We start from the raw sequence: 25,132 nt of genomic DNA, 5'->3' as shown, positions 1-25,132 counted from the left end.
AGCCTTACTCAGGACACAGGTGTACGGTCACACCCACACCTGCGGGCAGATGCCGGCGGGCATGCAGAACATAAATAACAGAAGTAACCAGATAGAAATAGGATTGCTGTCTGGACAGAGATTATGATCCAGTTGAAAAAGTAGCCTGGCCAATGTTGCTCAGTGGTTGTGTGGAGCTATGAACCAGAGGTCACGGTTTGATTCCCAGACAGGGCACATGCCCAGGTTTCGGGCTCGTTCCCCAGTGTGGGGCGTGCAGGAGGCAGCCAATCAATGATTCTCTCTCATCATTGATGTTTCTATCTCTCCCTTTCCTCTTTGAAATCAATAAAAATATATTTTTTAAAAAATTAAAATTCAAACCCTTTGTGTGGAAGCCAGTCTTTCAACATCTTTTCAGTGAAGAGCAACTCTGGGCATTTCCTGACTCACTGGCTATTATTTTCCTATTTCTGGATTATTTATTTATTTATTTGTTTATTTATTTTTGCTTTTTTTTTTTCTCTTCCCAGTGAAATTTATGCAAGCACCCATTTCAGAAAACATTTTAAATTGAAGTAATCAACTGATGTCCCGGAGGCCCCACTGCCTCTCCTCCCCGCCTCCAAGAACCCCAGATCTCCTGAGAGCACAGTGTGAGGATTACTGCTTTGAGTGACAAATCGCAGATTCTCAAGTGTGACTTGTCAAACTGCTCATTTATTTATAAGCACAGTTGCAAACCCAGTTGACAGGCCTGCGGAATGTTCCGGGTTTATAAATGTGAATGCGCTCAGTCTCCTGGGAGAGGCGGGGAGGTAGGTACCGCCTGTGCAGAGAGGCACATGTTACCGTCACCACAGATGAGATGGAGACGGGGACATAGTCCCTCCCTCAGCTGCAGGCCCAGAGAGGCCGCTGGAGGGGGGAGGCCACCCAGCTGGCATCGAGGACTCTTCCAGGACAGGAGGGCGCGGGGTCAGGTTCCTTACTCGGCTGCTCCTGCAGGGTCAAGTTCCTGTACACGGCCAGGTCAAGGTTCATTCCGCTTTCCTGTCTGTAAGGGACATATTTCCCCATGATCCCCCCCAAAACAAACTCATTTTGTGAGTCAGCCAACAGGTAACTCTGACTACATGAGGGATGTTCACATATACTTAGCTCATACATTTTCATTCTACCTCAGATTAAGTTGACCAATACAGACAGCAATCCAGCCTCCTCAAACTTGACCCTGAGTCTCATCCTATATAATAAAGAGCTAATATGCTAATTAGACCAAACAGCAGAAGGACCATCTGGACGACCTTCTGGACAAAGTCTGGGCTGCGAGGGAGAGCCCCTTGCATGAATTTCGTGCATCGGGCCTCTAGTCATGTAATAATAATAACAATAACATCCATCTGTGGAGTTCCTGTCATGGATAGACAGTGTGTTTTAAGATGTTAGATACATCATTGGTTTTAGTTTTCACAAGATACCAATGAAGGGAGTATCATTTATTCATATTTTTAAAAGATATTTTTATTGATTTTAGAGATGAAGGGAGAGGGAGAGAGATAAAAACATCAATGAGAGAGAATCACTGACCCACTGCCTCCTGCACACCCCACTCTTGGAATGGAGCCCGTAACCTGGGCATGTGCCTTTGACCGGGAATGGAAACATGACCTCCTGGTTCATAGGTTGATGCTTAACCACTGACTTACACCAGCCAGGCCCTCCCACTGTCTTTTCAGTGGGTTCTCCCCCAGTTTTTTCTTTTAAGTTCTGTGTTCACAACTTTTTTGTCCTTTGCCAACGTCTTAATTTCCTATCTTTAATTGCTTGAGCTGCAAGACGTGTTAGCATACGCATCTGCATTAATTCTCTCTCGTATTGTCTCAAGTGCCCAAGAGTATGCAGCAAACAGGTTGCTTTTCTTTACCTTTCCCTCCATCTCCCCACAAGCTTGGGGCTCCTCTTGCCCCCACCCCCCCCACCCCGCCCTGCCGCCCGGGTTCATGGAGCTCAGCCTCCCGTCTGAGGCTGCTGTTCGTGTTTAAGCAGATTTCCTCACAGGGGCTGGTAATCAGCCCACACGCCCTGGTGGGCCATCGGCACAGACACATCACGACCCCATAACTACGTCATTCAGCACTGCCCGCACCTGCCACCTCGAATCTGTCATAACTCAGTCACCCAGGGTCGAGTCTGTGTTAGTGTGGTGTGTCAGCCACCATGAAGCTGGCGCTAAATGACCTGCATGTGTTAAATGAGGAGTCACACACAGTCTGAGGAATTATGAGCTCTGAGTGTTTGGCGCCTGGTGTTGGCTTGGCAGTTTAGGGCAGTAGAATGAGAAACTTGACTTTGCGACGCATGGCTGTTTATACCAGCAATTACGCCTTAGACATAAAATACAACTGCAGATATTGGGGATTAAAAACATTAGACACTGCGGCAGTCATGTTCTTATTTCATGTAAATCGTTTGAGTCCGTTTCTACTCCCTGCGTGTAACACCTTGGCACAGCCCTGGGCTGGTTAACCCCATTAGCGGTATAATGGCCTGGATCTTCTTCGATTGCTGGGTTTCTGGGAAGCATAGCGTTAGCTATTGAATCTGTTTAAAATAGATATTCCTCCAGCGCGTTGAGAATGTTTTATAAAAAGGACAGATCAGAGCCCCACGCTGCCTGGGTTTCCCCAGACACCTGAGAAACACGCACTTTCTCAGGAAACGTAGCAAAATTCAATTGATGTGCTACCGGTTTGGGAGGCCCCTCGGGTAGGTTTCCATTTTGGTTTAATTTTTCGATCTGCCCACCTCCTCCATGCAGACACAGTCACACCCCGGCCTGGTGCGACTCTGTGCGAGGAGCCACGGAGCACTGTGATCAGTGGGGGCCCGGGACAGAGGCTCAGGACACACCACAAATGGCATTGCTGTTTTCTGTGAACCAGTTGAATAACTAGGAGCCCGCCAACAGGGCTCACATTCACATAATCAGTAATTCCATGACAGCCTTCACTGGACCTTCAGTTTTATGAGTGAGAGTTTACAAAAGAGTAATGACCCACAAGTCTTATTCCTGATCAGCCAGATCTGAGTTTCTCCACCTGGATGCGTACCCTGCGTCCCAAGGCGCAGACCTAACAGCCATTCAGTCCAGTCACCGCCATGTTCATACCTAGAGCCAGCTCTCATTTTAAACAAAGCGGTTATTTGACTAAGTGACCTCTAGTTAGTTCACGGAATTCGCTGATAATGTTTATAAACATACATCCAGGCCTAGGAAGAAAAAGCCAAAGATTTTTGAGTAGATATACTAGTAAACAGAAAACACATATTAATTAACTACTTATGGCTGTCTGTATTCTTGGAGGATATAAGGAGATAAAGAATGAGAGCTGCCATATTGGGGATACTCTATCCTCTAGACTAGGGGTGGGGAACATCTGGCCCTCAGGCCCTAGAAAGCCCAAGAAATCATTTGGTCTGGCCTTGCCAAGGCATCAGGGGTGAGTTAATTAAATGTTTGACCAAATATAGCATCTTAATTTTTATGTTGATAATTCTGTATGGCCCGAGAATGATATAAATATCCAAATGGCCCTTAGCAGATAAAAGGTTCCCCACCCCTTTTATGCTCCAGACTTATGCTCAGCATTTTAACATCCTTCTTAATTTTAAAAACAAACTTATGTTGTTATTGTTACTATGATCCATATTTTGCATGTAAAATTTACATAAAAATCAAGCAAGCAATCCCAAGCGACACAGCCAACAGGGGAGGCCAGAGAGTCAAAGAGAGTCCCGAGTCTCAGAACCCATCACTCCCCTCAAGAACTTGCAGTAGACTGAGGGGGTGAAGACTTGTCTGAACAGGAAATTATGACAAAGGAGTAAGAGCATGAAATGGAGCAAAGATTGTCTTTTCAAGAAATAGGGCTGGGTCACCTTGACAACCATATGCCAAATAAATCCTATATAATAAAGAGCAAATATGCTAATTAGACCAAACAGCAGAATGACCATCCAGACGACCTTCCAGACGAAGCCAGGGCTGCGAGGGCCGAGCCCCTTGCACAGATTCCGTGCATCGGGCTTTTAGTAAGTTAGTAAAAGGATCCAAACACAGACCTTAGACCCTTCCCCCAAAATAACTCAAAACTGATTTACAGACCTAAAAGTGGAACAGAAAACTATAAAATCCAGGAAGATAATAGGATGAAACTGAGACAACCTTGAGTGTGGTGATGACCTTTTAGATACCACTAGGAGGGCAGATCCAGGAAAGAAAGGCATGTTAAGCTAGACTTCATTCCAATTAAAATCGTGTGTCCTGTGAGAGATGATGCCAACGGAATGAACAGGAAAGCCACAGTTTGGGAGAAAATATTTGCAAAGGACACCAATAAAGGACAATAACCTAAAATATATAAACAAATCTTAAAGCTCAATGGTAAGAAAACAAACAACTCCATTGAATAATGAGCCAAAGACCTTAGCAGAAACGTCACCAAAAAAGATACTCAGATGGCAAATAAGCACATGAAAAGATGCTCCACAACATATGGTGTCAGGGAAACACAAAGTAAAAGGAGACAGCACTGCACACCTGTGAGAATGGCCCAAACCCAGGCACTGGCAACACCCACTGCTGGGAGGATGGGGTGGGGGAGGGCAGCAGGAATCTCTCGTTGCTGGTGGGGATGCAGATGGTGCAGGATCTCTGGAAGACAGTTTGACAGTCTCTTACAAAACTAAATATACTTTTACTATACAACCCACCAAGCATACTCCTGGGTATTTACCCAAACACACGTCCACACAAAAACTCACACATAGATGTTTATAACAGCTTTGTTCATAATTGCCCAAAATTCGGAAGCAACCAAGATGTCCTTCAGTAGGTGAATGAATAAATAAACTGGTCCATTCAGACACTGGAATATTATTCAGTATGAGCTACCAAGCCATGAAAGACCTAGAAGAAACTTAAATGTAAATTACTAAGCAAAAGAAGCCGATATGGAAGGTTACAAACTGGGGACTGCAACTCTATGATGTTCTGGAAAAGGCAAAACTGTGAAGACAGTAAACAGACCAGTGGTTGCCAAGGAATGAGGGAGGGAAGATGAAGAGGTGGAGCACAGATGATTTTTAGGACAGTGAAAATACTGAAGCTTTAATGGTGGATACAAGTCATTATACATTTTTCCAAACTCTTAGAATGTACACCATTAAGGGTGAACCCTAAGATGAATTGTGGCATTTGGTTGATCAGAATGCATCAATGTAGGTTCATCAGTTGTGACCAATGACCACCTGGTGGGGAATGTTGATATGGGAGGCTGTGTGGGGGGAAGGGGGGATGGGAATCTCTGCATCTTTCTCTCAACTTTTCTGAGAACCTAACATTGGGGTGCTCTTCTGAATTCTCAAAAATCAAATTCAAAATACAAGGTAGCATAATGATTTGGTAGAAAGAGCACAGACTCAGGATTCGAAGACTGAATCCCGGCTGTGGTTGCCTTAGTATTAAACCCCTGAATATGTTTTATTGATGTGGAAAAACAACTGATCTTTATATTGGGAGAGGGGGGTACTGTGGATTGTAGAATTTATTTTCTGGGACCCATTCAATCATCTCCCTGGAGATAGCAGGTCCTTTTTACTCTCTCTCTACCTCTTTCTCTCTTTTTTGGTCTCTTTTTTGGTCTCTTTTTTGGTCTGAGTTATCTCTTTTGGGTTTTTTTATTACTCTGATCTTCTAAGGCAGTGGTTCTCAACCTTGACTGCACATTAGAATTACCTGGGAATCTTTTTAAAATCCTGATTTCTGGGCCTCATCCTCCGGAAATTCTGTTTCTTTGTTACTAATGATGAGGCCCAGAAATCAGGATTTTAAAAAGATTCCCAGGTGATTCTAATGTGCAGCCAAGGTTGAGAACCACTGTTCTAAGGAATGACAACATAGGTTTTCATTAAGGCATTGATTACATCTTTATGTTTGCCCTGGCCAGGGGTGTGCGATATTTTGTGTGTCTAATTGCCAGTAGAGCCATTTAAAGTCATTGACATTAGGAGAACCTTTATTTCTATTTACATGAGCAAGCTTGGTATTTACTTGTTTGTAGAGCATGTCTGTCATTGCTTATAGCTTGTTAAAATAAGTAATTTTTAAAAGATAACCTATTAAATGACACTGATATTGGCATAGATGTTTCACGTTAACTATGATAATCAGGTGCTGAAATTATTAAAAATATAATATCAATATTTGATCTAAAATGGATTCCAGTGGGACATTTTACCTAAAATCTAAGCCGTGCAGAGTTAAAATTCACACATACTTTTCTACTTCTTATCTAACTCAGTTTAATCCAATTTATTTTACATTTTCTACAAATCAGTAAAATTAGACAGTCAATTAAAATTTCATGGTCTACAGTATTATCTTTAGACAAAACTGGGAGCAATACTCTAGTTAATAATCTAACTATAAAAATAGCACTATTGCTCTAGTTTCAGGAATAAGAAATTTTAATTGCCCAATGTCCTAATTTTTTGTAGTTTAAGAAATTTAGCTATTGCTAGTCTTCCATATTCTCAAATTTCATGATGGCCTGTGGCTGATATAAACAAAAAATGAGAGCCTTCTCATTTCCTAGTTCCACAGTGGAGGCTACATAGAGAGCTCTACTTTCTATAGGCAGACAAAGTACATACTGGATATGTATTTGCTTAGTTGCTGCAATAAAGTGGATGATGTGAATGCTCATGTCTATTCTATTTATGAACTTTAAATGAATGGACAGCACATGCAACCCAGCAAAGCAAGGGTGAAAAGATTTCCTATTGGTCTTCAGGTAGTTCCTTAGAATGACACAGATCTGACACCTGGTCCAGGTGAGTGTCTGAGAGTTTATTTAAGGTCATCTGTCTTCCTGATGCTTCATCACCACAGCTCCTCAAGTAGGCAACAGTGTAAGTCAGGCAAATGGGCAGGGCCGAACTTTTATTTTCGGGGTCTGCCTCTCACATTCCCGACAGGGGGAGATTGCAGGGTTGTACGTTCAGTCATGCCATGGAGCCTGCTTTCAACTCCTTGGTTAACAATGACATGTGTATGCATGTTGGTGGCTCCGTTTTCCACATGTTCTATTTTCTAATGCCACTGTGAAATCTCCCAGGGTCACCTGACTGTCAGACACAGCTTGTATTTCTGAATTTCTACCTTTTTATGCTCAGAATGCAGTTAAAGGAATAGTGTGGTCCCTGACCGTACTCACTATTAATTTTCTGTTGTTAAATGGTTATAATACATCTGCACATGTAAATGTCTTAGAATTCTAATATTATGGAACATTTTAAATGCAAGTGCCTTAATTTGTGATTTAGTCATCTAAATAGAATACTAAGCTTCGGTAATTTGGAGAAATTTTTTTCTATTCCATTGTGTAAACAATTGAACTACTCTAATTAAGTGGATATTTGAGAAGACAGACCAGAGAGAAAGGGTATGCTCATTGAGCTGTGGAATGATCATAGAGGAAGAATTGTGGAGGAAACACATACCTCATAAGGCAGGTATCAGCTCAGAGAGGCCAAAACTAAGACAGTCCAGGGCTGATCAGCATGAGTGAATTAAAGCCACAGACGTCCTGCAGGGCTTGAACACACCAGGCAGAGGTAAGAACCAGGTGAGAGTCAGAAACTCTAGTCTGTGACATGCAGGAAACAAAGGCCAAATATTAGTATCAGGAAAGAGTAAGAATAAAATTAATCACTGGTACGTAATTCAGTTCTCATAACCACCTTAGTACCATTCCCAAAATAAAAATGAGAGATTGTGGATGGTAGAGTTAAATGCCAAGGACACAGAGAGGAAGTTGCATGTATTCAACAACTGGTCTTTGGAACATACCTTTCAGGTCCCTCTGTTCAAACTAAACTGTGACCCAGAACTCCCTCCTTTCCTTGTTGCTTCTGTTCAAGAACTTGGGAAAGTGCTTTGATTCTCTAGCACAGTGGTTCTCAACCTTCTGGCCCTTTAAATACAGTTCCTCATGTTGTGACCCAACCATAAAATTACTTTCGTTGCTACTACATAACTGTAATGTTGCTACTGTTATGAATCATAATGTAAATATCTGATATGCAGGATGGTCTTAGGCGACCCCTGTGAAAGGGTCATTCGACCGCCAAAGGGGTCGCGGCCCACAGGTTGAGAACCACTACTCTAGCAGGACCAGAAACGGGTTCATCAAAAACTGAGCGAGGGACTGCTAATGAGGAGTCAGACTGAGTACTAGGTATGTAAACAGCTTACAGCATTCACTCCCCATTGCTCTGTGACACAGATAATATGAACATTTCTAGGTTAAAGAAAGGACAGAACAAAACTTCTTTATTCTTATATACATTTTTGCATGCTGATCATATGAAAACAAGATGGCTTCTTACTTAGAAATAAAGATAATCTTTATAAACTGAAGTTCGACTCATAATGAATTGATCCATGCTTCTCAAATTTTATTGTGCATGCCAGTCACTGGTTATCTTGATAAAATGCAAAGTCTGATTCATATTCTGAGATTCAAACACATAAGACTCTAGGACATCTAATGGTAAATCAGCAGAAACTAATTCTGTATGTTAACTCATAGTTAACATATTAGTTTACTGCAAGTAAGGTGAGGTGATTCTAGAAAGAGCATGCATGCCAGAGATAATCAGAGATGACCTTCCATCCCCTCTCTAACACAAATTCACTATTTAGTCGTAGATGGATTTTAAATGTTTTGTCAGTCTGCCTTCTCAGTACTTCAGACATCACTAGGCACTTGAAAAGTAGTGATTAAGAGTCCAAAAGAAATAAACAGTTTCAATGATGACAATTTTAATTCAATTTAACAAACATTATTGAAATGCTAGGAGCCTGCAAAGAGTGATTATGAAACTACTGTTAACATGACTTGTTCCTTTCTGAAAGTTAAGGGAAAAAATTATATGATAAACATTGGCATTACTAGTTGGGAAATTTGTCTGATGGCCTTTAGGTATATTTTTTATTCATTTAAAATGTTTTATTAGCCAAAATTTAATGTTTTTATGTTGCTCAAAATTCTTAGTTATTCTTAAATTTTGGTGGTAGATCATGCACCCACATGCTTCTCACTTTGACCTCTTCTAATTAAATCAGAGAAATTGTATTTGGCCAGATGTGTGCTGCATAGTAAAATAGCTTTGTTACTGTGTCAATAATTGTAGGATTCAATTGTTGATGCAAATTGGGACCAAGAAACTAGACATTTCAGAAATTAAATAAGATATCTAATGTCTGCTGTTGGGGAGTATTGCAAGATAATGACTTAGGAACAATCTGACTATGTACCATGAACTATTCTAAACCCAGATGTGGTCCCTTCCTCTAACCTGAGGACAGAAAGCAGAACCTGTCACTAGTAATAAACCCAACAGCAGCAGCTGGTTTTATAAAAGCTATAGTTGGCTGATATTTGCTGTGTTTCAAATCGGGTAATTAATTATATTAGTTACATTGCATGTAATACACATACTAGAAACAAATATGTTTGCAATGCAACAGATACTGTTTTATTATTGTTAATGGATGTGACATGCATACCAACCCTCTTGCCTCTCTCGCCTTCAAAACTATTGGCATTAAAATTTGTTTACATAGTCCTGGTAAGGTGGTCCAATTGTTTGGAGCATCATTCCGTACACCTAAAGGTTGCGGGTTTGATCCTGGGCCTGGGAGTGTACAGGAGGCAACAGATCCATGTTTCTCTCTTTTTCTCCCTTCCTCTCTCTCTAAAATCAATAAAAACATATTCTCAGCTGAGGACAAAAAAAAAATCAACCAACGGATGCATAAATAAGTGGAACAAACTGATGTTTCTCTCTCTCTCTCTAAAATCAATCAAAAGAAAGAGAGGAAGAAAGAACTGAAGAAACTAATTTCAGAGTTTCCTCTATTACAACAATCTGATGTTTGCTTTTGAGTATTTCTGAGTTTCATCCAGATATAAGAATCATTTTATGAATGATAGGAACTTCTTAAACAGCTACCCTTCCATTGTGACTGTATGATTATATGCATTTTAGGAACATTTCATTAGGTCTGATTTATGAAGCCTTCATCTTTCCACTAGGCCACATAACCAGTGGAGGTGGGGTGGGGTCTTTGGACGCAGAACCCTGTGGGTGGCCCTAAGGCACTAGCACTGGCAAACTTTGTCACGGTTGAGGTGGAGCACACTGTTGTTTGGTGGCTGGAAGTGATAAATTAGAGCAGGTTTACAAAGCCAGCAAACTGGCTTCCGTTTCACTAATACCACGTTCACTTTTCACCAGAAAGTCACCTTTTCAAAATGCACAGCGAATAGTTGCTTTTGCTATTCTTCAAACAAATGGGCATTGCAGCGTCAAGCACTCTTCTGATTTTTTTTTAATCTTTATTGTTGAAAGTATTACCTATGTCCCCTTTTCCCCCCATTGACCTCTACCAGCCTGCCCTGCCCCCCAGCCCAGCCTTCACCCCCTGTTGTCTGTGTCCATGGGTTATGCATATATGCACGCAAGTTCTTTGGTTGGTCTCTACCTCTCCCCACCCCCGGCCCACCCTCCCCCGCCTTCCCTCTGAGGTTCCACAGCCTGTTCGATGCTTCTATGTGCCTGGAAGTCAACAGTGACCTCCCAGGTTAGGGCACGAGAATCATCACCTGTGTGTCAGGTCAAAAGCAATGGCATTTATTCCAGCGCGCGGAGGCCAGCAGGCCTGCGGGGAGGACGCGGTACTGGGAGGCAAGTGTCACCAGCACTGCGCGGGATAGGAACACGTTGGATGGATGGACGTGAGCGGTGAGGACGCCCATTGCCGAGAGCCCGCTCCCATCAACCACATCTTTTCTCTCTAGAGTGTTTGTCTTGGAGGACGGCAGCCTGAAGATCCAGAATGCCAGCAGGTCGGACGCCGGGCCCTACACCTGCGTGGCCACCAACCCCTTCGGGGTGGCAAGGAGTACGGGCGGCCTCGTGGTGAAAGGTATGTGGTCCCCGTCTGCGGGCAGAATGGAGAGGCATGCGCACACGCGACCTCGGTCGTGTCTAACCCACATCCCATTGTGTATGGGAGACGTTTGATTTCACGATTTATTGAGATGTGTCCCAGGTTCCTTAATAATGTGCTCTCTGCCAGTGGCAGGCCACGGCCGAAGGGAGCTCGTTGGCAGTGGAAATGCCCTCAGTGGGTAATGAGAGTTAAATCCTGCACCTAAATATCTGAATTTCCACAGATGCCTCAGTGCAAGAGCTGGGCGGGGCAGAGACATTTTGATCAAGTCAATGGATACTATTTCTCTTGGTTAAATGTCCTTCAGAAACTCATTTTGTAGGAAAGTTTCACCGGCATGTGAGGCTGCTTGGTGCATCACCAGTTCAGGTATTTCTCTAACCCCGGGTACTTAATTGGTGAAACGCAGGCTCCCTGGCATACACTTTAAGGAGCAGGTTTTTCAAAGGGGAGACAATTAAATATCAGTGTCGGTGCAGGTCGCTGTTGTGTCCCGTCACGGTAAACAGACACTCACACAGTCCGTTCTTCAGCTTCCATCCTGGCGTCACTCCAAACGCACCCTGTTCATCGCCCAGGGACACAATTAGGGAGGAAGTGTCTACTCCCCGACTTTGCCATTTCACTGTGTTGAGCCTCAGCTCATAAAACCAGCATGTTTACTGGGACCATGTCGCTGTCAGGTTCCACCGCCTCCCGGATGATAAAAATGACGGTCTTGATAAAGCAGTTTGAGCAGCTAATTAAGCCTAAATGATTAAACTCAGCCATTGGTGCTTTATCATCATTTTTATTAAGAATAAATGTATTCCATAGAAAGGAATTAGCTGCTACATTCCAGCTATCCTTTAAGCTGCCTACAGATCCACTGGTAGGGGTTCTGCCCACATTGCCTCACACACTGTGCCTTTGTCTGAGACACTCGGGAAGTGCTGCTGGTGTCCACCAGGGGGCGCGATTTGAGACGTCACTTCATTGATATTGTATTGTCTTAAGGTTTCTAAGACAGAAGTGGACAGTGTTTCAAGGAGTGTCTGTAGCTACTTTAATAAAGGTGGTTTCTCCGGCCAATGTCTGGTAGTGTCCCTGGGCTGAGAAGTGTAAGTGCTCTCCATTGGAAAAAATCACATGTTCATTAAGGGGAAAACAAGATTTATTGCCTCATTCAAATTAAGAAGGGACCCGGCCGGCGTGGCTCAGTGGTTGAGTGTAGACCTATGAACCAGGAGGTCAGGGTTCAATTTCTGGTCACGGCACATGCTCTGGTTATGGGCTCTATTCCCAGTGTGGGGTGTACAGGAGGCAGCCCATCAATGATTCTCTCTCATCATTGATGTTTCTCTCCCTTTCCCTCTCCCTTCCTCTCTGAAATCAATAATAATATATATATTAAAAAATAAAGTTACAAGAGCTCAGGGCTTGGTTCATTTCCAGCAGCAGGTTGGAACCTGGTCACTGCAGCCCACCTTCCCAGGACGAGAAATCCATGGGGAGTCGCACAGGAAGGATGAAGGATGGGGGATGGCAGCCGTAGAAATGTCATTTCTCTGAATTTCTGTGAAATACAGGGGGGGGGGGAGCTGAACCAATGGTTTTGCTGCTAAAATGCAATGCTGGGGATCTGTTCACTCCAGAGATTAAGAAAAAAAGTTCCTGGGTGGACTGAGCTGATGAAGTTCCTCTTCCTCAGATGTTTCTCGGGCCTTCGGCATCATGCTGCTGGCGGGGAGTCATTAACGGGAGGAAGAGAAAGGAGAACGCTCACTCCTGGAGGAACTCGGGGACAGCGGGACTGTGCTTGGTTCTGAGGCAGGAAGTGGGTGTTTCAGATGAGCCACGTGGCCAGGCTTCTGCTGAGGAGGTTCCCAGCTCTTAGGATGAAGACAGTAGTCTTCACTGGGGCTGCTCCACAAAGGACACCAAAGTCCCAGGGACGCCCCTTTCTCTAGGAGTGAGAAAATAGCTAAAGAGGGTTGCTCAGTGGGGAAAAACAACTGACTCATGTTTTGCTTATTTCTGGTGTTTCTCCCTGGGGCTGTGGAAACAAATGATCCAAACAAATGATCCAAGTCGGCATTCCCGGTTGCCTTAATCTTCTCCACTCTCTCTTCTTAGGGCAATTTTTTCTTCTTCTAACAAACTAACAATTCCCTTATTTATTAGGTCAGCGATTTTTTCTCTATCTTCTCCTTCCTCTAGTAGAGAAGCATGAGGAAGGCATGGATGGTTCCGGGGACTGTATGTGTCCAATAAATATTGATTGATGGAGTGCAAGAGTCCCATCTTCCACCCCTTCCTTCACATAATTTCCATCTGGATTTCCTTGCTCTGGAATCTGAAAGATGTCAATGTTTCAGGGTTTAAGCTTCTTAGAATACTTTGCAATACAGGGCATCAAGCCCTGGCCAGTGGCTCAGTTGGTTGGAGTATCATCCCATAATCCAAAAGATCATGGGTTCAATTCCCAGTCAGGGCACCTACATAGGTTGCAGGTTCAATTCCCACCCAGTCAGGGTGTGTATAGGAGGCGACTGATAGATGTTTTTCTCTCTCTCTCTTTTTCCTCTCTCAAATCAGTACTAGTAAACATACCTTTGGGTGAGAATAGGGAAAAAAGGAAGAAAAGTCTCTTATTGTCATACCCTCTTAATGAGACTCCTACCTGTAATTCCCTTTCATGTTAGAATGTTGAAGGTATCACTGCCAAAGAATGATTACTTTACAACCTACAAATGGGAAGTGTTAACCTGAGAAAGAATTATAATAGTACGCATTGGTGCAACCATTTTCTTGACTATTAAGAGTGTAGTCAACTGGTTGTTTGTTAAACTGGTTTAGTGTATGTGCATGTGTGTTCTCATCTAGAATGTCCATCTGATTGTCATTACACAGTCAACTGTAATTATGTTTCTCAAACCCAAATCATCACATAGTGACCTACAGGGTGGTAAGGAGCAAATGAGAAATTTCAGTAAAGCTGACAAAACAATCATCTCTCTTTGAATTTCTTTATCAGCCTCAGTCATGCAAGACATGTTGTTGTTAGATAGCTTGTAAGAAGATAATAGTTACAAGAGGGAGATACTTTCCAGCTTAGTTTTTAGCTGATAAGGCTTATCTGTGTTTAGAGGGTTTGGAAGTTGTCTGAGCTGCATATCTGAGATTTCTGTTTCCCTGATGCACAGGGAGGAGGCCATTTCCACCCAGACATCCCAGCGTCCTTAGCACCAGAGTGGAAGGCAAGGAACGCCGCGGGGGGCATGGAACAAGAGGGCGTGGAAGGCAGGGCGTGGAACACAGTGACATGGAACACAGGGACAGCACACACAGGGAGTGAGAGGAGAGAAAGCTTAGTGTTCTCGCGCTGGCAGACTTGGATTAGAATTACAGGGCGACATACACTGCGAGTATATGAAGATCAGACCAGAGGGGGAATTATTCGATCTGGCGTTTGGAAAATTATTAAAAGCGGAGGAACAGCAGGCTGTGGAACGGCCTTGTTTGCAGGCAGCATTTGTTTTCCTTCCCCCACCGGAGAAGTTGGGGATGTTCAATTATAGGCCTCATTGCCTCAGCATTATTTTCAACAGAGACGTCGGAACTTGGAAAAGCATATCTAATGTGCGAATTAAGTTTATTGCTGTTCGTTTAGTTGTTTATTCTTCGTGCTAGAGTCCTTCTGACGCCAGCTAGGCCGGCTGTCCACACTCGGCGGCAGCAGGAGCCTGCACACTAACGTGGGCCTCCGTTACGGAGAGAAACTCCAAGGGGGGTGGCAAGTGAGGCTTAAGGGCCAGAGCGTGAGGGCCAGCTCCAAGGAGAAGTGGCTTCGAGTCCATCACCAGGACAATTTCATGGAAATGACAAGAATTCACCCGCCAACTTATGGACGGAACAGCTTCCCGAGAAGTCTCCCAGTGCTGAGGGAGGTCACTGGCCCTGAAAAGGCTGAGTTCTCCACCCAATTCCCTGCCCAGCCCACTCTCAGGGGTTTCTTCTCTGCAGATTTCATACACAGTCTGGCAGTGCCCACTCGACATGAAATACTAGCTCTTAACTTCCTAGTTTTATTAAAAATAGATGGGTGACTGCTAGACTTAGCGGGGCAACCACATTGTAAGGCATAAAAACACCAAATCATTGTGAGGTACACCTGAAACAAATACAACCAATTAAGACTGTAGACCAACTATACTTATATTAAAAACAAAACGAAAACACACAATTAAAAATAAGCAATTTAAAAGAACAAAACACACATGCAGCCAGCTGCCCATTTAGTCCCCGCGGTGAAGGTGTCTGAAGGACACGTGCCCCTGTCCGCAGGCCCCTCTGGAGCCCGCACCCCTCCCTGCAGAGCACTGGGTGGGGTTGGAAGGTGGGGCTTTCCCTGACTCCATTCTCACGCAGGAAGACACACTCAGGCTCCTGTGTTAGTGCAATTGTGTTTCTATTTTTTAAAAAAACATTTTTATTGATATCAATGATGAGAGAAAAATCATTGGTCAGCTGCCTCCTGCACGCCTCCCACTGGGGATCGAGCCGAAACCCAGACATGTGCCCTGACGGGACTCAAACCAGTGACCTCCTGGTTCATAGGTCGATGCTCAACCACCATCCATGCGGGCCGGCGAGATGCCGTTTCTGCCGGGAAAGTGGCCCTTCGTTCTCCGGGGCTGTTGAGGAGGAATGTGTCATTCCTAGGAAAAGACCCTCAGACGGGAGTCTGGTCTCCAGTCCGGGTCCTGAAAACTCAGGAGGCAGGTGGCAGGTTCTTTCAGGCCCAAAGAGGACTGGGGCTGGGGGAGGGAACAACCATCCCATGAATGAAACTTGCCTGGGTCTCCTCTCCTGGCATTTATCTCATTTTGTCTCCCCGCACCCCAACGCAAATTCAGAGGACAGCGTCCTTTGCCTACTCTGTCCTGCACCGGGGACAAAAGAGTTTCCTCCTTCCATCTGCTGCAGAACCAGAGACTCCTTCAGCCCGAGGTGTTGTGACAGCCTGTCTGGGCGAACGCTTTCTCTTTATCAGAAATCTAAGTGGGATGCCGCAAAGAGTCGTCGCCTATTGTGTGTGAACAGCTTAGAAATGAGGAGGTGGCGTGTCGGCTTCATTAGCAGATCCGCAGCGCGGGCCCGTCTTCCTCAGACGCCAGGCCCTGTTTTGATCGTTGGTTAACGCGGGAGATCTGCGTCGACATGTCACACGATGACTCGCAGGGAATGGTGTCATGTTCCCTCGCAGGATCTCGAGACATCTTTTCTCACTCAGATGCCTCACATTTTAGACTATTGCCTTCTCTCGCCAGATTCTTCGTTTGCTTCTTTTGCTCTGGAGTTCTCGGTCTTATTTATTTTTATTGATTTCAGAGGGGAAGGAAGAGGGAGAGAGAGATAGAAACATCAATGAGGAGAGAGAATCATTGATTGGCTACCTCCCGCTCGGCCTTCACAACCCGGGCATGTGCCCCTGACCCAAACCGAACCCGGGACCCTTCAGTCTGCAGGCCAACCGGCGCTCCATCCACTGAGCCAAACTGCTAGGGCAGTTTTGGTCTTTTAATGTGTGTTCTAAATCACTGAAACCCTGAAGTGGAAAGGGAATGGGAAAACTGGAGAATCCTGAGCATGATGACCTTGTAATTGAACTAAATTCTACTTGGCCTTGAGGTGGAGTGGGCACCAGGTGCTGCGGGTGGGTTTAACCTGCGAAAAGCTGAGAAGATAATCTTGCACGTGGCTGAGGGATACAGCACATCCTGGCCTCCTGTGAGTATCTGTGCAAAGAGGAAAAGTATATTAAATAAAGATTAGCAACCTCTCTGGGGCTCGCTTGCTAGAGGGACTGAGTCTGCGTCTCCACCAATTCGCTCGTCTGTTTGCCTGCTCCGTGCAGTTTATTTCAGTCTTCGCTCCGATGTCCTGTGTTTGCTTTCCCCAGTTAGTCATTTCCCTGTTTGGTTTGTTGGCTCAGTTTCCTATGGACTTAACATGAACTCTCTCCTCAAATCGATCTCACTGTGTCCCCTCCGTATCAACCTGCCCTCCTGGGGCGGGGGGCCCGTGGCCCGCACACCAGGCTTCTCTCTTTTGATGTAAACACTCCGTTTGGTAGAATGCATCTTCCTGTGGATTGTTGAGAAAGAATTTGAGAGAGATGCATATTTTTTGGGAGTCTTCAAGTTAGCACATGTCTGTATGCCATGTTTACCGGTGATGCTGGTTTAATGGAGACAGAACTCCAGGCTGGGGTCATCAGTCTTCAGGCGTTTGCAGCTGTCACTCAGCTCAGAAGCCGGGCTGTCCGGACTCCTGGTCCGTGATGTGCACCTTTGCTGGGTCCCTCTGCCTGCAGTCTGTTCTCCTGCTCTAGTGGCGGCCGAGGGGCCCTGAGCAAGTCTGCTTGGTGCTCTGTCACCTGGGGTTGCATCTTTCTGAGTCCTGGACTCTCTTCCTGGATAACTTAATCATTGACTCCATTTCTGTTTCTGAGATACATACTATTTAGAAGTGAGATTTCCTAAATTGCACTCTAGATTATGTCGTCTGTGTGTAGCTATGTATCTGTGTGTGTAATTTATTGTATTTCATATATTTAGATACATATATAGTATATACATCAATATCGGTTATAGATCGATGACAGAGAGAGGTGTTTCTCTTTCCTGTGTATATTTTATAGCTCTCTGCTCTGCCTTCTGGGTGATTTTCTTAACTGTATCTTTCAGACATTCTATTTAATTTTGCTTTTGCTATTTTTTTTAATTTCAGTGTTCTTTTATTTTTCCACTGTCTCTATATAATTTCTTGCTCTTCTGTTTCTCTCTCAGAAAATATTGCTGATAGTTTTTCTTTTGTACTTTATTTTTCTTGCAGTCTCTGTTGTCCCACACTGCTTTCTTCTTCTTTTTTTGTTTTGTTTTAATCCCTATTTTTATGAAGGGATGCACAAAGGTACTTTGTGAACCTTAGTTGTTTGCTCATGTGAATAGTTGGGGCGCTAACATCTCATAAAAAGTCTGATCGAGTGTGGGGGTTTATTGACCTATTGGGCTTCACGCTAAGATGTTGGGACCACGATAGTTCCTGGGGAAAATCTTAAGGACGCCGTCTTTAGGCCTTTATTCTTAGGCTTATCAGATCCACGGCCCCAGTTTCCTTCTGGAGAGCGAAGGACCAACAGCCAGCACCCTCAGGGCTGAGGGAGGTTCCAGACATGAATCTCTGCCTCTGACCCACGTAACCCTCACGTCCTCCCCCAGCTGCTTCAATGACCCGTGCCAGCTGTCCCTAACCCCCCACTAATACGTGGCCTAGATTTTTCCAGCCCCACACAATCTGTCCTTAAACATTAATGAGGGGAAACTTCTGTCCCGACAGTTGAAGCAGCTTTATCACAACCACCTCACACCAGTGATCACCCACAAATGCTGCTAACATGTTTCTATAATCAATAAAAATTAAAGAAAGAATGAAGGAACCGTGAGCATAACCAAGGTGCTGGCAGCATGTGGGACCTCCCTCAGGAGAAGAGAAAAGCACAGGCGGGGGAGCCCAAGCTCCCAGGGGTTTGCTCATCCACAATTCGGCTCGTTTCTACGTTGTATGAATCCGAAATGCCAGCAACCAAATAGAAACAGAAAACACCTAAGCAGAGTGTTGGTTGTCACACAGTGCAAGGAAGACAAAAATCGGGGCTCAGAACAAGCCAGCAGAATGAGGCCTGCTGACTACTCAACGGTGAACTGAGGCACCTGAAGGGCTGCATCCTGGCAATAAAAATAGAACAAAACCGGCTGGGACCTACCGTGACTGCCTATCAGACTCCACTGAAATCAGTGCCTGACTGGATTCAGCTCTTTTTTCAGCTGCCCCTTCAAAAAAGTCAATCTACTTGGAAAACATAACAAAATAAAGATGTTTACATTCTGACCCATGGGGCCTGGCGTTCAATAAAATGTTACCAGGAGTAGCTGGGGCAGGAATAAATGGTGGAACCAGAGAGAAATCCGACAGCAGCAACAGCTGATAGAAATATAGATGTTATCAGACAAGGTGTTATCAGATGTATTCAGATGTATTCAAAACAATTGTGATGAATATGGTAAAAAAATAGATGAGATGATGAAGAATTTAAGAAGAGAAATGCACCCTGGCTGGTTCCTTTCAGTGGTTAGAGCGTTGGTCCATGCTTCCAAGGTTCTCAGGTTCAATTCCTGGTCAAGGGCATGTACCTGGGTTGTAGGTTCTATGCCCAGCCTCCATCTAGGTGAGTGTGAAAGGAAACCAATCAATCACTCTCTCTCACATCAATGCTTCTCTCTCTCTTTCCCCTTCCTCCCTCCCTTCCACTCTCTGAAAATTAGTGGAAAAAATCCTCAGGCGAGGATTGTGGGAAAAAGAAGAAGAGGAGGAGGAAAAGAAGGAGGAGGAGGAGAAGAAGAGAAATGCCATCTATTACAAATCAATTTGAAATTCCAGAACTGAAAATACAAAAGGTGAAATTAAGAAAATAGAGTGACTTAATGCAAGGTTAGACACAGCAACAAGAGGATCACTAAACAGGAGGATTGTGAATAGATAATATCCAGACCACAACATGGAGCAAGAATAGACTCTAAGGGGCATGTGGGACGTGGTGATTGGATCTGACACAGGTGAAATGGCAGTTCCTCCAGGTGTGGAGATGTGGAAGAGAAAGCGAGGTATCAGCAATACTGGAAGCAATATTTGTCATAATTAAAAAAATAAACTGAAAATGACAGCAAGCATCCTACTCAGGAAATTGTATAAGCCCCACTGAGGATACATACATAAAGGGAAGTTTAAATAAGCACATAGTAATGAAACCAAAGGAAAGACAATTCATCCTGATACAAACATGCATTATTTTCAAAAGGACAACAATAAGTCTGAAAGTGGAAGTAGCAGCAGCAATAAAGGAGTCCAGGATACAGTGGAATGGCCTTTTCAAAGAGCTGAAAAACAATACCAGTGAGAATTCTATTCCCAGCAAAAGTATCCTCCCATAGGAAGACAAAATAAAAATGCTTTCATACACACACACATCAACCCTAAGAAAATATCTCACTTTCAAATATACACCAAAATGCTAATGCTGTTCATAGGTTTAGAAGGAATATTATCCCAGAGTGAAATATATAAATGGAAGAAATTGAGAGTGATCTGAAGGGTTAATATTTTTATAGGTAGGACAATTTTAGATCTGAAGAATTAGGAAGGGGACCAAATTTTAAAAGTATTTATTTCTGATTTTCACAAGTTAACTCATGAGAGAAAAGATTGGGGAATGTTGTCACCTGTCTGATGTGCTATTTATACACTCGTTGCCTTTCTATTGGTATCTTAGCAACATTTCCTACAATGTCAGAGACAAATGAAGGCGGAACCACAGGTCTGAGCCGAGGGAGAAAGTTATGGTGATTTTTCTTCTGCATTTCTCCATCTTTTAAGGGGAGTTGATAACTTCAGAGACACCTGAGCCGTCATTATTTTGAACAGTGACACTGAAAGATTGTCACTCACAAATGGAGGTTTCAACTGAGCTGAAGGTACAAAAGAAACAAACAAAAATAGCATGTCCTGCATGGACAGGAAAGACCAATTGCACATTGGATTGGCATCCCCTGGCTTCTGAAAATATCGTTGGGGATCCTGATATGTGTTAAAGTGTGTTTGGCCATTAGTATAGGCACAAGCTCTACCTATGTTTAAAGAAATAAGGCTAAACAATTCTGACAGAAGTTTTGGAATAATTAGTTTGCATGTCTCCTGGGGTGCTCTGGACATATCAGACTCTATTAACGGTGAGGATCTGAGTAAACAGTAAAGCTGTTCATGGAAGATGGCATCTATTTTATGAAACCTTCCCTTATTCTTCTTAAGAATAGGATTGTTAGATCAAGTAGCTTTTATATGATTTTCATCTCACAGAAATAGACGGAAAATAGTAACTATTAAAATTCTGTCACTTTATGAACTCTTCATGAATATTGTCATTTGTATTTTGGATAATCTTCTAAAAGTGATCAGTCCTCATCACTGTATTTATTTATTTATTATTTATTTATTTACCTATCTATCTTAGAGAGGATGGGAGAGGGAGAGTTAGAAACATTGATCAGAGAGAAACATCATCTATCGGCTGCCTCCTGCACGCCCCCTACTGGGGATTGAGCCCACAAACTGGGCATGTGTCCTGACTGGGAATGGTTCCTGGTTGGATGCTCAACCACTGGGCCATTCTCATCACTTTAAAAGCTGAATGGGAAAGGTGTCCCTCTATTCTGAATAATAAATATTACTCCATCCCCCCTCCGATCATTTTCTTTCTGTCTTTCTTTTGTTGCTACTGAAAATTAACAAACACAGAAAAGTCGAGGAAAGAGTATAAGGAACTTCCAGTTACTCATCAGAAAGGTAGGCAGCCACCAATTTAGGTCCAAATTTGTAGCATCAAAGATTGTGTTTCCGCTGCTGAGAACCACTCTCACTCCTGTTCTCTGGGAGGTTGGCCTGGGCAGTGCATGGCGCGCTGAGAATTCTGGCTGGAGTGGGCGTGGCCGTGGAGCGAACCCTTGTAGACAGAAATGATCTGTCACTAGGAGTCCCTAAATCAGAGAAATAGCAGGACTGGGAGCCTAGCTGGGACACGGAAGACTCCTCCTTTGACACTTCGGTCAGTGGAACAGGTATTGACATTGGGGCCAGTATTTCTAGAGGGAAGATTGGTAATGACCGATGTATGATTCTAACATTGCAAATCCGGATAACAAGGGACGTTTTCCATTGCATCTTCAGTGAAAATGGAACATTATTATCACAATGGTGTCAGAAGTAGAATCTGTTCTGTTCACACTCATAAGTGTAGACGTCTGACTATACAGCTCTCTAAAATACTGTTGTTAGGATCTCAGTGACATAGTTCGAGTCATTGTACATGGGAGTACCACAGACCACTGGGAGCTGGAGCCACTGTGTGACTCTAATGTTGTGGCTGGAATTTCAGGGAAAAAATGGTGTGGTGCCTCCTCCGGTACGGAATGCTGTCTTTAGAAGTCCACAGTGTTTGTTTTTTCTGTAAGCTATCTATACTAATAAAAGGTTAATATGCTAATTAGACCAGGAGACCTTCCAGAGACCTTCTGGACGTCCTTCCCTACAAAGCTGGGGGCTTAGCCTATCTGCAAACTGGCCCACAACAGCCCTCAGCCCCTCGCCAGGCTGGCCACGCCCCCCAGTGGGGATGCTCAACCTGATGGGGGGCGTGGCCAGCCTGCAAACCACCCCAGCCCCTTGCCCAGACTGGCACTATCCCCAGTGGGGACCCCCACCCTGACAGTGGTGTGGCCAGCCTGCAAACTGCCCCAGGCCATTTGCCCAGGTTGGCCCCGCCCCCAAGGGGACCCCCATCCTGATCTAGGACCCCCTTTAGGGCAGACCGGCCAGCCCCCACCCATGCACTAGGCCTCTATCTATACTAATAAAAGGGTAATATGCTAATTAGACCGGGAGACCTTCCAGGAGAACTTCTGGACGTCCTTCTGGACAAAGCCATGGTGGCGGGGCTGAGGCAGAGGCAGTTAGGGGTGATCAGGCCAGGAGGGGAGGGCAGCTGGGGGTGATCAGGCCGGTGGGGGGGCAGTTGGGGGCGAGCAGGCCGGCAGTGGGGGGCAGTTGGGAGCAATCAGGCCAGCAAGGGGGGACAGTTGGGGGTAAGAAGGCCGGCAGGCAGAGTGGTTAGGGGTGATCAGGAAGGCAGGCAGTTGAGCAGTTAGGAGCCAGCGGTCCTGGATTGCAAGAGGGATGTCCGACTGCAGTTTAAGCCCGATCCCTGAACCAGCAGTTGGACATCCCCTGACGGGTCTCAGATTGGAGAGGGTGCAGGCTGGGCTGAGGGACACCCCCCCCCCATGCACAAATTTTGTGCACCAGGCCACTAGTTTTCATATAAACTATGAATAAAACTGTCTTTAGCCAGGCCAGTGTTGCTCACTGGTTGAGCATTGACCTATAAACCAGGAGGTCATCGTTCCATTCCTGGCCAGGGCACATGCCCAGGTTGTGACTTCATCCCCAGTGTGGGGCGTGCAGGAGGTGGTCAATCAATGATTCTCTCTCATCATTGATGTTTCTCTCTCCCTCTCCCTTCCTCTCTGAAATCACTAAAAATATATTTTGAAAAACAAACAAAAAACTGTGTATTTAATTTTATTACACGATTACTAAGTAAGCTAAACTGGTTAATGCAGAGACATTAAAAAGGGGGTGGAATTTTTCATCTTGAAAAGAGCAGAACTCCAAGCTGTATGTGTAAGATTTCAAACAATTGCAAAGCCACTCAGAGGATGTGTCTCATAGCCACGTGCCAGTACCTGATGAGCTTTTATGAGAGCGATGTTCTTTCTTCACAGAACGGACCATTATCACGGAGCCACCTTCCCCAATGGACGTCACCGTGGGCGAGAGCATCGTCCTGACCTGCCAGGTGTCCCATGACCCCTCCATGGAGGTCGCATTTGTTTGGTCTTTCAATGGACACATCATAGACTTAAAAAAGGATGCGGCTCATTTTGAAAGGATTGGAGGAGTAAGTTGCTGACAATTCTAAGTGCTTAATAAGTTGACTCAAGCCTTTTCCCTGAATTAACGTCTTTTGTTGTGACTCCCCCAGTATTTATTTGCGCGGTAATCACTGTCTCTTTATGAAGCTGCATCTGTGTTTTTTATTTTGTTTTATGTCTTTCATGGACTTGCTTGCATTCTAGAGACAATTATGACAAAGGACACAGTCACGGGGATCATATGGGAAACGAGTGATACTAGTGTATCTCCTAATTTCACTGCAGCCCCGTATTGGATGTTGATGCAGCTGTGAAATCTTAGGACCTGCTGGGCCTATTTATGTTTTTACCCCCTTTTCCCTTTCTGCCTGCAGGGATCTGTGGGAGACTTGATGATAAGGAATATCCAGTTAAGTCACTCAGGGAGATATCTCTGCGCAGTGACAACAGCCCTAGAGAACTTGTCGGCTGTGGCTGAAATCATTGTCAGAGGTGCGTGACATACCTGAGCACACCGTCTAGTCAGTGAGAAATGTTCATCTGTAAATGGCAAGTCCTTAATTAACCACATCATGATAAAGAAGTGAGGTAAATAGGAAAGATTTTTAAAAATATATTTTTATTAATTTCAGAGAGGAAGGGAGAGTTGAGAGAAACATCAATAATGAGAGAATCATTGATCAGGTGCCTCCTGCACACCCCCTACTGGGGATTGAGCCCACAACTTGGGCACGTCCGTGACCTCCTGGTTCCTAGGTCAACGCTCAACCACTGAGCCACACCAACTGGGTGGAAGTATGTATTTTTTTAATTTTCTAAATCCCAAGACCCCAGGGTCTGGGTGGTATGGCAATGGATGTTGCACTGAGTAGGTTTTGCCTGTTCCTAAGGAATGGTCAGACTCGCCCGCACCGTCAGCCCCTTGGACTCGGCAGGTCCTCTATCTATACTAAACTGTCCCGTAGAGCGGGGTCCAAGCCTGAGTTCCCAACTTCTCCCCAAGAGCTGCATTCACTTGAGGGAGCTTTTGAGAGGAGCGGCCCCAAGAGGCTCTCACCGTTTGAGATTAGCTTCTTATCGGATGATATTCCCCCACCCCATGGCTGGCATTTCCTAATCTTCAAAGGAAGCATTTCAAGCTAATCTCTCACCGTGTAAGCTGAATTAATAGGGCTTTATCTAATGTGCTAAAATATATTAGGTTCCATCTTTTATTTTGTAAGTATAACAGAAAAAAAGAAACGATTCCTTATCCCAAATCGACTCATTTCATCATTTCCAATAAGGTCACCATAAAACCTGTGCTTGAAGGTCCCCCAGGTCCCCCCGAGGAGGTGAGAGTGGAACACATTTCCAGCACCACGTCCCAGCTCAGCTGGCGGCCTGGCTCGGACAATAACAGCCCCATCCAGATATTCACCGTCCAGGCACGGACGCCTTTTTCTGTGGGGTGGCAGGCTGTCTCCACGGGTAAGTGCCT

At 44.5% G+C, this 25,132-nt stretch overlaps 1 protein-coding gene across 1 annotated transcript in view; it reads left to right on the top strand.

The window, feature by feature from the left end:
• Positions 1-25,132, top strand: part of LOC102424654 (contactin-6) — a 98,847-nt gene that overhangs the window by 57,394 nt on the left and 16,321 nt on the right. The window contains exons 11-14 of the mRNA XM_014465922.2: positions 10,911-11,038; positions 23,503-23,678; positions 24,027-24,144; positions 24,964-25,122. Coding sequence (XP_014321408.2) covers positions 10,911-11,038; positions 23,503-23,678; positions 24,027-24,144; positions 24,964-25,122 — 581 coding nt within the window. The remainder of the gene's footprint in view (positions 1-10,910; positions 11,039-23,502; positions 23,679-24,026; positions 24,145-24,963; positions 25,123-25,132) is intronic.

Source organism: Myotis lucifugus, unplaced genomic scaffold, assembly GCF_000147115.1.
Source record: "Myotis lucifugus unplaced genomic scaffold, Myoluc2.0 scaffold_315, whole genome shotgun sequence".
Lineage (NCBI taxonomy): Eukaryota > Metazoa > Chordata > Mammalia > Chiroptera > Vespertilionidae > Myotis > Myotis lucifugus.
Note: the sequence above shows the minus strand (reverse complement) of the source record. Positions and strands in the feature narration are given on the sequence as shown.